The following is a 15,000-nucleotide window of genomic DNA, read 5'->3' as shown; positions in this document are numbered from 1 at the left end:
GCTGAAAAGTTCCTGGCTTTGGGTAAAAGAAAATACAGGAGAATCGGTTAATTATGATTTTATTCAACATATTCCCTTCTCAGATTCACACACTTATTGTAGCAGTCCTTCAGTTTTTCTAAGCCCTGTAAAAGGACACAGAAGGTTGAGCCTCCAACCAGGCTTTATGCGATACCCTTAAAGCCAGGAAGTTTTCAGCACCCTCTTGTACATACATACAAGGGGTGCTGAAAAGTTCCTGGCTTTGGGTAAAAGGAAATACAGGAGGATCAGTTAATGATGATTTTATTGAACATATTCCTCTCTCAGATTCATATACATATAGCATTGGTCTTTCAGTTTTCCTAAGGCCTGTAAAAGAACTCAGGATAGACCTCCAACCAGGCCTTTCGCAAAACCTGTGAACCAGGAACTTTTCAGCACCCCCTCATACATATACACATACAAAGGGGTGCTGAAAAGTTCCTGGCTTTCAGTAATAGAAAATACAGGAGGATCAATTTATTATAATTTTATTCAATATATTCCCCTCTCAGATTCACACACATATTGAAGCAGTTCTTCAGTTTTTCTAAGCCCTGTGAAAGAACTCAGAAGACTGGGCCTCCAATTAGGCCTTTCGCAACACCCTTAAAGCCATAAAATTTTCAGTACCTTCTCGTATATATTGGGTTAAAACATTTCTTTAGGAGAGAGAAAGTCAAAGGTTGCTTGTGCTTAAGTTCAATAGTAGAACGTTTACCATGTTTACAAAAGATGTTAGTTCAAGTTTCACGAGCAGTCTTTTAACTTTTTTCCTATCCAAAAGGGTTTTTTAACCCAACATTTAAGCACTATTAATTTATAGCCCTTTCTGCTTCAAGATCCAACATTCCCAAAAAGTATTATTTCACTTTCTCTCAAAATTTCTCAGTTCTTATGATGTAAACACCAGTTCTCACTTGAAAGAATAAATTTCTAAAATGGATGGAGGAATTCAAAGGATTGCTTTGGGGCAATGGTAAAACACCTGTCATGTTTACAGGAATGTGTTATTAGCATTAAAAAGCGCATCAAGCAGCATAAATCATACCAAAGCAGATACCTGAGATCAGCACAATTCTCTGGCTCCTCAGTTATTGCCAAACCATCCAACAGAAACCAGCATGCAAAAAGGGACATTAAAGAATGATGAGGATACACACACACACACACACATATATATACACATATATATACACGTACTCATAGTCTGGTTATTTTTTCTTACCTCTGTTAGCAACAAGGAGTTTCTGGATAGGTTTCCCATCGGCTGCGGATGAAGACGCCTGTCTCAGCGATGCTGGGAGTCGATAACCAGGATGGCATTGTGGGCGGGTTGTAATAGCGGCAAGATGATCCTCGGCCAAACCCCGTAGCTGAGCTACGTGACGCTGGAGTCGAAGCATTGTTATAGTCTCACCTCACCTCCACAGGAATCTGAAAGCAACAAAATAATAATAATAATAATAATGATAACGGTTTCATTTATTTGCCACAAGGACGAAGGATGAAGGGGACAATACAAAGACAGACATAAAGTGTTTGGCGTACATATAATGAAATGATTAAAAAAAAATGAAAGAAGGAAAATAAGTATACACAATATACACTGAAAAAGAAGGGACATGCATAGCATACAAAGGTTTAAAACCATGTTGTGAAAGGAATTCTTAGGGGTTTGAATAATTCACCTCTAGAAACATGAATGTTTTATTCAACGTCCTTAAACAACCTTTATTCAAAGGACCTTTTGAGTGGGATGGGCTACTTCACCAGAAGAAAATTCTAACTGGGCCCCACCTACAAGATCATGCGCTGTTTATCTTGATATGAGATCAGTGTCACACGCATATGGTTGTGATGTATGTGCCTGGTGTACCCTTATCATCTGATAAGGGTAGTCATAATGGGTATACTGGGCTTGATATAGTTTACCTCGTGTCATTTTGATGGCATACACTGAAGTGATGCTAATAATAATAATAATAATAATAAATAACAACAACAATAATTTCAAAATTTGGCACAAGGCCAGGAGTTTCAAGAGTGGGAGTAAGTCGATTACATCAACCCCAATATTCAACTGGTACTTATTTTATCAACCCTGAAAGGATAAAGGCAAAGTTGACCCTGGCATATTCAAATTCAGAACATTAAAACAAACAAAATGATACCAAGCATTTTGCCCAGCACACTAACAATTCTGCTAGCTTGCCACAATAATAATAATAATAATAATAATAATAATAATAATAATAACAATCATTTCTACTATAGGCACAAGGCCTGAAATTTTGGGGGAGGGGGCTAGTCTATTACATCAACCCCAGTGTTTCACTGGTACTTAATTTATCGACCCCGAAAGAATTTAATCTCAGACCATAAAGACAGACAAAATACTGCTAATTCTGCCAGCTCGCCACCTTAATAATAATAATAATAATAATAATAATAGTAATAAAAATAATAGTAATGGTTTCAAATTCTGGCACAAGGCCGGCAATTTTTGGGAAGGTGCTAAGTCGATTACATCAACCCCAGTGCTCATCTGGTACTTATTATATTGGCCCTCAAAAGCCGACCGCAACGTTTTTTTTTTTTAAATTGTCTTCGTTGTTAGAAGCTTACCTTATTTCTCATTTCATTCATACACACACACACACACAAAGAAACACAAACAACTCCAACACTCACATCATCACACACCGTCAGAACGGCTATTTTATCTCAGTTCATTTATAACCTTGACCCACACAGAACAAGAAGAGATAAGATTGGAAACTAAAACCGGGCAAGTCAATTTCATTTTGGCACACTTCAAGGAGATCAACAGATATCAAGAACAGAAAGTGAGGACATAAATTAGAACAGTTTATTTAATTATTTATTTATTATAATTATTGAACATCAGATAAATTGCCTTATAGTATTAGTGCCAGTTCTGTTATTCTTTTGGCTGTTTCAGTTATTTAACTGCGGCCATGCTGGAGCACCACCTTTTAGTCGAACAAATCAACCCCCAAGACTTATTCTTTGTAAGACTAGTACTTATTCTATCAGTCTCTTTTGCCGAACTGCTAAGTTACGGGGACGTAAACACACCAACATCGGTTGTCAAGCAATGGTGGTGGGGACAAACACAGACACACATATATATATATGATGGGCTTCTTTCAGTTTCCGTCTAACAAATCCACTCACAAGGCTTTGGTCGGCCCGAGGCTATGATAGAAGACATTTGCCCAAGGTGCCACACAGTAGGACTGAACCTGGAACGATGTGGTTGAGAAGCCACTCCTGCACCTGTAAATTCTGAGTTCAAATTCTGCCAAAGTTGACTTTGCATTTCATTCTTTCAAGGGTTGATAAAATAAGCACCAGTTAAACACTAGGGCCAATGTAATCAACTGGCCCCGTTGATTACATCAACGTGCATTTTTCTATTTCATTTTAAGTGCATTTTTCTATCTTATTTTAAGCCTGGTACTTCTACTATTGATCTCAGTTTACTGAGCCACTAAGTTACAGAGACGTAAACACACCAACACCAGTTGTCAAGTGGTGGTGGAGGACACACACATATATATTGGGCTTCTTTCAGTTTCCATACTCACAAGGCTTTAGTCAGCCTGAGGCTAGAGTAGCAGACATTTCCCCAAGGTGCCATGCAATGGGACTGAACCCAGAACCATGTGGTTGAGAATCAACACTAGGGCCAATGTAATTAACCGTCATCTAAGTTTCAGGCCATTGGCATATAATAGAAAGGATTGTTGTTGTTGTTGTTGTTGTTGTTGTTGTTATTGTTGTTATTGTTATTATTATTATTATTATTATTATTATTAATATAGAAAGGATTGAGGTAACTCCTCCTGAAGATATAGAGTCAAAATTAAAAGAAGAGTGCCATTTGTTATCTAGTGAACGATATTTCGACATCTCGTGTGTCTTCAACTGGTTCAAAAAATAAATTTGTCAATCTACTTCATTTTGGTTAATATAGAAAGGATTGAGGTAACTCCTCCTGAAGATATAGAGTCAAAATTAAAAGAAGAGTGCCATTTGTTATCTAGTGAACGATATTTCGACATCTCGTGTGTCTTCAACTGGTTCAAAAAATAAATTTGTCAATCTACTTCATTTTGGTTAATATAGAAAGGATTGAGGTAACTCCTCCTGAAGATATAGAGTCAAAATTAAAAGAAGAGTGCCATTTGTTATCTAGTGAACGATATTTCGACATCTCGTGTGTCTTCAACTGGTTCAAAAAATAAATTTGTCAAATGGCACTCTTCTTTTAATTTTGACTCTATATCTTCAGGAGGAGTTACCTCAATCCTTTCTATATTAACCAAAATGAAGTAGATTGACAAATTTATTTTTTGAACCAGTTGAAGACACACGAGATGTCGAAATATCGTTCACTAGATAACAAATGGCACTCTTCTTTTAATTTTGACTCTATATCTTCAGGAGGAGTTACCTCAATCCTTTCTATATTAACCAAAATGAAGTAGATTGACAAATTTATTTTTTGAACCAGTTGAAGACACACGAGATGTCGAAATATCGTTCACTAGATAACAAATGGCACTCTTCTTTTAATTTTGACTCTATTATTATTATTATTTCGGGGTCAACAGAATAAGTGTCAGTTGAGCACTGGGGTCAATGTAATTGATTTACCCCCTCCCCCAGAATTTCCAGCCTTTTATTGCCTAGAATTTCCGGCCTTGTACCTATAGTAGAAAGGATTATTACCTCCACCTTAATGTCACCTTTGAGTGTTTGTCTCGTTTGTTTGTGGATATCTCAAGAACTACTGGATGGATTCAGATGAAACTTTCAAGGACGTTTAGCCTCATGACTGGTACAAACCGATTAGATTTTGGGATCGATCTGATACCAAACAAGGATTCTGGATTATTTGTTATTTCCTTTACTTTACATGATTATGATCTTACGTTAACTTTCTAAATTCTAATTCCACCTAGAACTCCTTTGCCTTTCATCCTTTTGGGGCCAATAAATTAATTATCAGTTGAGTGATCAACTTACCCCTTCCCCACAAGTTCCTGTGCCTAGAGTAGAAAGGATTACTATTATTATCATTCTTCTTACTGTTGTTGTTTATTTTATTTTTACCTGTTATATATTATGACTTTATATTTGTTTACCTAGGCTGTTAAGCTTACAGATCCAATTTTTGACCCGTTACACTTTTGAATATAAATAACTTTTCAAAAGGGTACTCAAAGTATATTTATCAAAACCATACGTGCATATGTGCCTGTGTATGTGCATGCATACGTTTGTGTGTGTGTGTGTGTATGCGTGAGTGTATATTTCTGTGTATATAAACATATACACTTTATCTACACATTATAAGCATTATCAACATCATTATGAAGAAAAAAAACTAGGACTATGTGATATGGTATTATTTAGTTTTATACGTCATTAACATCACCCTATCATACCTCGTTTCATGTTGAGGCATGGCAACAGCTGTGTGCTTAAGAAGTTTACAAATCAAGAGATTCTGGGTTCAATCTCCCACTGTGAAGCAACCTTGAAGTTGTGTCTTCTGTACAGACTCAGGGTTGAACAATTTCAGTTTTGTGCATGGAATTTGGTATAGAGAGACTATGTGGAAGCCCATCCTTTCTACACACATGTGCACACACGTACACACACACACACACACACACGCACACACACACACACACACAGAAATTACAGCTTTTGCAGTTTGATTATAAATTCTCATTTGTTCCAATCATCGTCGGTGCATTATGCCATATACCAAGAAATATACACAAAACCCTAGAAATACTAGGTTTTTCCAAAGAAAGAACAAAAGAAATTGCCACAGATTCTCCAAATCAAATCTATTAGTGGGAAAGAAAGAAAGAAAGAAAGAAAGAAAGAAAGAAAGAGGGAAGGAAGAAAAGAAATACATGTATACATACATTTTATCTTTTACTTGTTTCATTCATTAGACTGCAGTCATGCTTGGGCACAGCCTTGAAACATTTTTAATCAGATGGATCGACTCCAGTGCATTTTTCTATCTTATTTTAAGCCTGGTACTTCTACTATTGATCTTAGTTTACTGAGCCGCTAAGTTACAGAGACGTAAACACACCAACACCGGTTGTCAAGTGGTGGTGGTGGTGGAGGACACACATAACCACAACCACAAGCACACACACACACACACACAAACACACACACACACATATATTGGGCTTCCTTCAGTTTCCATACTCGCAAGGCTTTGGTCAGCGTGAGGCTAGAGTAGAAGACATTTCTCCAAGGTGCCGTGCAATGGGACTGAACCCAGAACCATGTGGTTGGGAAGCAAACTTCTTACCACAAACACGCAGCCACATCTGTGCCCCTGTAACATCATCATCCATCATTTTGAATCCGGGTTTTGTCCCCGTTAACAGGGGGTGGCCAGATCTACCTCAGTGCCATAGCAACCATCCTCACAGGAGTAGCCATGTAGTACATAGCTTGCTTCCAACTGCATGGTTCTGGGTTCAGTCCCACTGTGTGGCACCTTGGGTAAGTGTCTTCTATTATAGCCTCAGGCCAACCAAAGCCTTGTGAGTGGATTTGGTAGAGAGAAACTTAAAGAAGCCTGTCATATATGTGTATGTGTGTGTGTGTGTGTGTGTGTGTCCCTCCAACATCGCTTGACAACCGATGCTGGTGTGTTTACATCCCGGTCACCTAGTGGTTCGGCAAAAGAGACCAATAGAATAAGTACTAGGCTTACAAGAAATAAGTCCTGGGATCGATTTACTTGATTAAAGTTGGTGCTCCAGCATGGACACAGTCAAATGACTGAAACAAGTAAAAGAGAGAGTAAAAGAGTATATATATATATATATATATATATATATATCACGTAAAAGCACCCACTACACTCTCTGAGTGGTTGGCGTTAGGAAGGGCATCCAGCTGTAGAAACTCTGCCAAATCAGACTGGAGCCTGGTGTTGCCATCCGGTTTCACCAGTCCTCAGTCAAATCGTCCAACCCATGCTAGCATGGAAAGCGGACGTTAAACGATGATGATGATGATGATGATATATACTTTATTATTATTAAAGCTGAAAAAATATCACAATAAACTGCTACTCAGAGTTTCACATTCGAAAAATTTATCATAGTCTTCAAAATAATTCACATATGAAGAAAATTTAAATATTATATATTATTTTAAGTCCTAAGACATTAAGCAAAGCTAAAAAATATGAATAAAAAAATTTGGCACTTAATGGGTCAAAGACAACAAGCGTGTGATTTGGGGACAAAATTCAGCTGCTATTTCTAATAATCTGAATGACTCGAGAATGGCATGAAGCCCCACCCACACATGTTGGCTCATTGTTATTATAAGCAAAGCAGTAAAGATGCAGTACTTTATACAGACTAAACTAAGCAACGATGATAGCAGAAAATCTTTGCAGCTGCACATTAGAAACAGGACGGGAAGGGGAGGATGAGAGAAGAGAGGAGAGGAAAGAACTGCAGTAGTCGCATCATTAGACAACATAGAAAGCAGCACAGACTCTGCAAGGTACTGCCGCATCTTGTGGTGTCGCTCAGTATAGCTGCAACTTCAGAAATTGTCTCTCTGCCAGCAAGTTCTATGTGAAACTATTGATATGTCGGTGCCAACCTATCACTCAGTCACGGTGTTTTATGGCTTGGTATCTTTCGTTTATTTCAGTCATTGAACTAATGTGGCCATACTGGTGCACTGTCTTGAAGTGATGAGTCAAATAAAAAGAAAGAAAAAAAAAGCCATACTTCTTATTTTTTTAGAGTCTGGTATTTATTCTATTGGCCTCCTGTTTTGCTGAAGCATTAAGTTACAGGGATGTAAACAAACTAATACCGGCTGCCATACAGTAGGAGTACAGACACGAATGCAAAAACACATACAGATGTATATGTGTGTGTGTTTGTCTGTGTAGACAGACAGGCAGACAGATAGATATAGATCTATATCCAGGGTGGGCAAAAAGTTGTGCACAAGGTTAAGATCAATATGCTCCATAACTGTTAAGGACATGCTTCAATTTTTAAAAAACTGAATGAAATAAATAAGATAATAATGAATACACACACACTTGTAACATGAATAATAATTTAAAAAATGAATAATAATAATAATAATAATAATAATAAATAATGATGCTGAGTTGAGACCCTCTTCGGTCATGACTAACCATGGGATTGCACCTAGGAAGTTCCCCTTTGAGGCACAAGTCTGGGCAAGTTTGTTTATGGAAGACCAGCAGTCACCCATGCATACCGGTCTCCCCTCTCCACACCACTGATGTTATCCAAGGGAAAGGTAAAGGGGCTGATACAGCTTGGCACCAGTGACGTCGCAATTCATTTCTACAGCTGAGTGAACTGGAGCAACGTGAAATAAAGTGTCTTGCTCAAGAACACAACACGCAGCCCAGTCCGGGATTCAAACTCACAACCTCACGATCGTAAGCTCGGCACTCTAACCACTGAGCCATGCGCCTTAATAATAATATAATAATGATAATAATAATAACTGTAATAAGAATAAAATGTCAAATGCTTTGGTGCATGACTTTTGGCCAACTCTGTGTGTGTGTGTGTGTGTGTGTGTGTGTGTGTGTGTGTGTGTGTGTGTGTGCGTGCGTGCTTGTAAGCATGTGTAACAGAGCTAATAGTGAGGGATTATCAATCCAGGTAAAATACTTCAACTCTGTTGGCACAGCAGGCTAACAATATTACTCAGATTAGTGAAGAACTCCAGGTAATCTTATGCCAGGGTTCAAGATTATGGTTCATCACAATTCTATATTGTAAATCCATGGTTGGGCTCCAGTCAAATTGTTTATATATATAAATATATATATATATATATATATATATATATATATATATATATATATATATATATATATATATATATATATATATAATACAAAGAATATATATGCATGTATACACACATATATGTACATACTTACATCTACATGTGTATATAGATGCATATCAGGGTACAGGACGTTAGAACAATGAACTACAGACAACAGAACGAACACATAGGAAAACAGAAAGCCACTTGGAATATTCCTTCATCAGCTGCCTCTATTCTAACCCGACGTTTCGAAGATAAGGCAGAACGTACTCTAGAATAGTCTCTTCCTGAGTAGTGAATCAACCCACTAAACAGAGGATTCCAAGGTGGCAAACACAAACCAAGACAGGAAAAATTGGACACACATACATACAATGGGCTTTGTTTAGTTTCCATCTACTAAATCCATACATACATACATACATACATACATACATATATACAAACAAACAAACAAACAAAAATACCCTGTTGTTGATGTTGAAATTCCAATGAAGAAGCCTTGGATCTAGGTTAGAAACCGGCTCTTTCTCTATTGGCAAGAAATCTTGAAATAAAAATGACATACATATATGCACCCATGCATGTTCTTTATAAAAAAACTATCGTCTCTATATCACTTTCTCTCTTACCATCCTCACCTCACCCTTATCCCTCTCTTCAATCTACACTCAGATATTTGTTGACTGTTGACACAGATGCCAGCATGCAGGACAATGGCAAAATAGGACCAATCTAAGGGACGTAACTCTAATGGGTTTCGGGATAAGCCTTGTATTAATGAAGGTATTTTTCACAAATGAATTTTGTTCCATTTTTTTAAACTTCAGAATCTCGTTAATCAGACGTAGTGTTTTTACACCTCCAGAAAATAAATTCAAAAATAAAAAGAAAGAAACCCCAAACTACATTTTTCCATTCATTTTTGTCTGATAGGTGTTACTTCACCTTTCCATAGCTGGAAGTTCTTTAGCATGAAACCATTCGGCAACATTTTGGGGTTCAATTCCTGGACTAAGCAGCACATTAGGTTCTTGAGAAAAACACTTCATTTCACATTGCTTCAGTCCACTCAGCTGTAAGTGGGTAACCCTGCAATGGACTCGGCTTCCAATCAGGAGGAATGTTGGCCTACTTGGGCCTTCTGATTAGAAGGAATGTTGGGTGCCTGAGGACTCCACCCATACGATCCTCCCAGAAATAATGAACAGAGAAGATGTACGGGTGGTTAGTACTTCATACAGTATTTATTTACGGCGTTACCTCCACTGTGAAGGAGCTATTTGTAACAGTGTAACACACACACACACACACACACACATATATGTGTATGTACAATGGGCTTCTTTCAATTTCTGCCTACCAAATCCATTCTTAAGACAAGTCAGTTAAACTGGAGCTATATTAGAAGACACTTAAAACTAAACCCTGTGGATGCACTTTTGATTATCATTGCTGTCTTTCTTTACTTGATCTCGTTTTACCCTTTTCAGACAAGATGTAGAGCACCCAAGCAATGTATGTATGCCATCAGCTCATTATATGTTATACTAGCTTAAAATCCGCACTCCATACTTGTGGCATAAAACTAAAGAGAATAATAATAATAATAATAATAATAATAAAGCATTTATTGGTACCCTACCAATATGGTATTACTTTAAATTCAGTTTAAATGAAAAATTTGGGAGCTTTTTAAAGATTTTTATTTTCAACTGTTAGTTTATAACAAATCCTCAGCCAGACCTGATCCCAATGCTGGATGTTCAAGAACCAAATAAAGGGCAGGTTTTCAATCCTGGGATCATACTCTTTCCAAAAAGTTATCATATACAGAGCAAATGTAGAATGAGATACAGGGGTCCCAGACAGACAGAACTTCGTGTTTATTTTTATAGCTGATATTACTTATTGCCTTTTTGCACCAAACCAAAGCAAATACAGGGATTCAAATGAAAGGGAGTGCTTCTATACAGTAAGAAATAGCAGCCAAACCTCTTACAAATCATGTAATGAAAGAAAAAAAATGACACATTGATAAGACAGAGCTGTGTAATCCCTTCACATAGATGGGTTCACATAGATACTAGAAGGCATTCAAGGTGCCACATTGTGGGACTGAGAGTGAAACCACATGGTAGTGATGTTTTATATATATATATATATATATATATATATATATATATATATATATATATGTTGTATATTTTCAGGATTAATAAAAAGGCAAGTGAAAATATGACATACCTGCATTATATATATAAAATTAATATAAACAGTGGCGTGCAATGTGTTACCAAAAAGGAAAACTGTAATTGTCACAATATATGACTCAGGTGTTAGAACACCTACATTGCTAGAAATGAGAGCTAAGATGCTCTAATGGTGTTATCAAAGCACTAGAGCATTTTTAGCTCTTATTTCCAGCAATGAAGGTTCTCTAACACCCTGGTCATATATATATATATATATATATATATATATATATATATATATATGCACACACACATACACACAGAAAAGCAGATGGAAAGACAGAGACAGACAGACAAACAAACAGACACAGACAGACATAGTCTGACACAGACAGACATAGTCTGACACAGACAGACAGACACAGAGACAGACAGGCACTAAAGCAACATAAATAACTACAAATGCAGAAAAGTAAATATATACAAATATTTTCAATACTTAAATATCAAATAACGAATATACACAGGTTAGCAAATACATAAAGAAGTGAGTACTAATTAGTATATGGTATTTAACTGTTATTAGTATCATTACTAAAAGCTACATTCCTTCATTCAAATAAAGAAAAATATTTAACACTGTGAAACGTATATGTAATATGGTACAGAAATATACTTACATACATATTGCATAAGTGAATACAATGAAGTATGTATACACTCACACACACACACACACATATATATATATATATATACATTATGTATGTATGTAAGTATATGTAAATGCATAGTACATGTGTTTTTGTCTGTTTAGTTGTTGGTAAGCGTGCATTACACAAACACATATACATACATATATAAATATATATATTAATAAATATCAGGGTAAGAAAAAAATTTTAGAAATTTTTTACTACCAGTGGCCCAGCATGTACAAAACTAGTCAATAGACTATATATTTTTCATATAAATACAGTACATTTAAAAACTTAAGAGATGACCATCATAGGACACCTAGCATGCTAGAAAGAATAGCCAAAATCCAAACTACTATTAGGGACAAATCTTGAAGGGAGTGAAAAATGATGGTAAATGTTTTTATTTTTCATTCCCTTGTAGATTTGTCCCTAATAGTGGTTTGGAGTTTGGCTATTCCTTCTAGCATGCTAGGTGTCCTATGATGGTCACCTCTTGTGTTTAAATGTACACTGTATTTATATATATATACATATATATATATATATATCCGTCTACCTATCTATCTATATATATATATATATATATATATATATATATATATATATATGTATATATATATATATATATGTATAAGATAGATAGATAGATAGATAGATAGATTAGATAGATAGATAGATAGACAGAAACACAGACAGACATGTGCATGTAATACACAAACACACACAAATAAATAGAGAGAAAGAGAAGGTAGGGAAGAGAGACTGAGAAAGGGAAAGGGATAGTGTGTATGTATGTATGTATGTATGTATATACATATATATTTCTACATACATATATATATATATGTGTGTGTGTATATATATATATATATATATATATATATATATATATATATAATTGTATCTTGGGAGGGTCACTATGCCAAATACTGCAGACCAAATGCAAAAATTATATAAGGAACTTACATCTTGGAGACGGTATCACCGCTACTTTAGTTTGTGAGGTTCTGTGGGTGTATGGCAGGGTGCTTGTGGGGGCCTTCCGGTCTGTTGGTGTTATTTACAAAGTGTTTATATGTCATACAGTAATGTGGTACATGCTAACACACAATAAAGGTCTACTGTAGAGTGTGTTTAGGGTTAGGTCGTATCTGTACATAGATGTAGATGAATAGATTGCTGTAAGCCTGTGTGAATGTGAGCTAATGAGAGAAAGACAAAGAGAGAGACGGAGAGAAAGAGGAAGAGAGTGAAAGACCGTAGGTTATTTGTATGTATACGTAAGTGTGAATGTAAAGTGTGTGTGTGTGTGTGCACGCTTCTGTGTGAACGTGTGACTATGAATGTGTGAATGGTTAACAGGGACAGGGTGAGTGACTGCTGGTTTCTTTGAAATGAGGCTGCAGTACTCAGTACTTACACACCGGGACACGCCAGACTTGTTTCAATCTGAATACATCCACAAACACTGGAATATGTGTATGCATACGCATATGAACATACACGTGTATGTGTGTGCATGTGTGAATATATATATTATTTATATATATATATATATACACATACATACATACATACACACATACATAGACATATGTATGTATATATTCTTTTATTCTTTTATTCGTTTCAGTCATTTGACTGTGGCCTTGCTGGAGCACTGCTTGGAGAGTGTTTAGTTGAATAAATTGACCCCAGGACTGATTTCTTAAGCCTAGTACTTATTCTATCAGTCTTTTTTGCCGAACCACTAAGTTACAGGGGCATAAACACACCAAGATTGGTTGTCAAATGGTTGTGATGGGAGGGGACAAACACAAACACACGCATACACACACACACACACATATACATATTATACACACAATCAGCTTCTTTCAGTTTCCGTCTACCAAATCCAATCACAAGGTTTTGGTCAGCCCAAGGCTGTTGTAGAAGACATTTGCCCATGCAATGAGACTGAACCTGTAACTTTGTTTCAGAATATACACATATTTAAAGGCACAAGCATGGCCGTGTGGTAAGAAGCTTACTCCCTAATCACATGCTTCCAGGTTCAGTCCCACTGCATAGTACCTTGATCATGTGTCTTCTACTATAGCCTTGAGCCAACCAAAGCCTTGTTAGTACATTTGGCAGACACAAACTGAAAAAAGTCAGTCGTGTGTGTGTGTGTCTGCATCTGTCCCTCACCAACACATATTTTCTTATTAAATTTTCTGCTAATACCTTTCAAATAATACCTTCTGTTATAGCTTCAGGCTGAACAAAGCCTTGTGAGTGGGTTTAGAAAGAAAAAACTGAAAGAAGCCCATCATGTGTATGTGTGTGTGTGTGTGTGTGTGAGTGTGAATGTATATGTCTGTGTCTGTATTTGTCTCCCACCATTGCTTGACAACCAATGGTGGTGTGTTTACATCCCAGTAACTTAGTGGTTTGGCAATAGAAAACAAGAGAATAAGTACCGGGTTTAACAAAAGAATAGGTACTGAGGTGATCCATTCGACTAAAAAAATCTTTCAAGGCACTGCCCCAGCATGGCCGCAGTCTAATGACTGAAACAAACAAATAAAATGTATAAGATATAACATGTATGTAACGACATTCACAGGCACACACAATTGTGGAAATGCAGGAACTCCATCAGAAATATCCACGTACATGACTGGTACAATCAACTGGTAGTAATTCAATCCTGACATGGCTATCACTGCTTATGCCTTTAGAGCAGTGGTTCTCAAACTTTTGGGGGCTGCCATCCCCTTGACACCCAGGCCACATTCCTAGTGTCCCCACCCCAAATAACCATCACAAACATAGACCTCTTTCTGAAGCAAATTCAAAGCAACTGTATTTTACAAATAAAACTTAACTTAACGAAGCCATTATTTTGTTGTTTTTGCATGAATCGCTACACCATTATCACTCCAATTTTTACATGAATCGCTACCCTATTATCACTCCAATTTTTACATGACTCGCTACCCCATTATCGCTCCAATTTTTACATGACTCGCTACCCCATTATTGCTCCAATTTTTATATGAATCGCTACCCCATTATCGGTCCAATTTTTACATGACTCGCTACCCCATTATTGCTCCAATTTTTATATGAATCGCTACACCATTATCACTCCAATTTTTACATGAATTGCT

General features: G+C 36.6%; 1 protein-coding gene across 3 annotated transcripts in view; it reads right to left on the bottom strand.

Moving 5' to 3' along the window:
• The window catches only part of LOC106876357 (pyruvate carboxylase, mitochondrial), an 86,352-nt gene that overhangs the window by 24,541 nt on the left and 46,811 nt on the right, over positions 1–15,000 (bottom strand). For 2 of the 3 annotated variants that reach the window (XM_052976613.2, XM_014924858.3), the window contains exon 2: positions 1,250–1,458. In XM_052976613.2, the coding sequence (XP_052832573.1) occupies positions 1,250–1,427 (178 nt within the window). In that variant the 5' untranslated portion in view covers positions 1,428–1,458. Of the gene's footprint in view, positions 1–1,249; positions 1,459–12,808; positions 13,313–15,000 lie in introns of those variants that run through there. The other variant, XM_014924857.3, reaches the window with a different exon arrangement.

The sequence above is a fragment of the Octopus bimaculoides genome, chromosome 24 (genome assembly GCF_046866305.1).
Source record: "Octopus bimaculoides isolate indiv1 chromosome 24, ASM4686630v1, whole genome shotgun sequence".
In the NCBI taxonomy this organism is placed as follows: Eukaryota; Metazoa; Mollusca; class Cephalopoda; order Octopoda; family Octopodidae; genus Octopus; species Octopus bimaculoides.
Note: the sequence above shows the minus strand (reverse complement) of the source record. Positions and strands in the feature narration are given on the sequence as shown.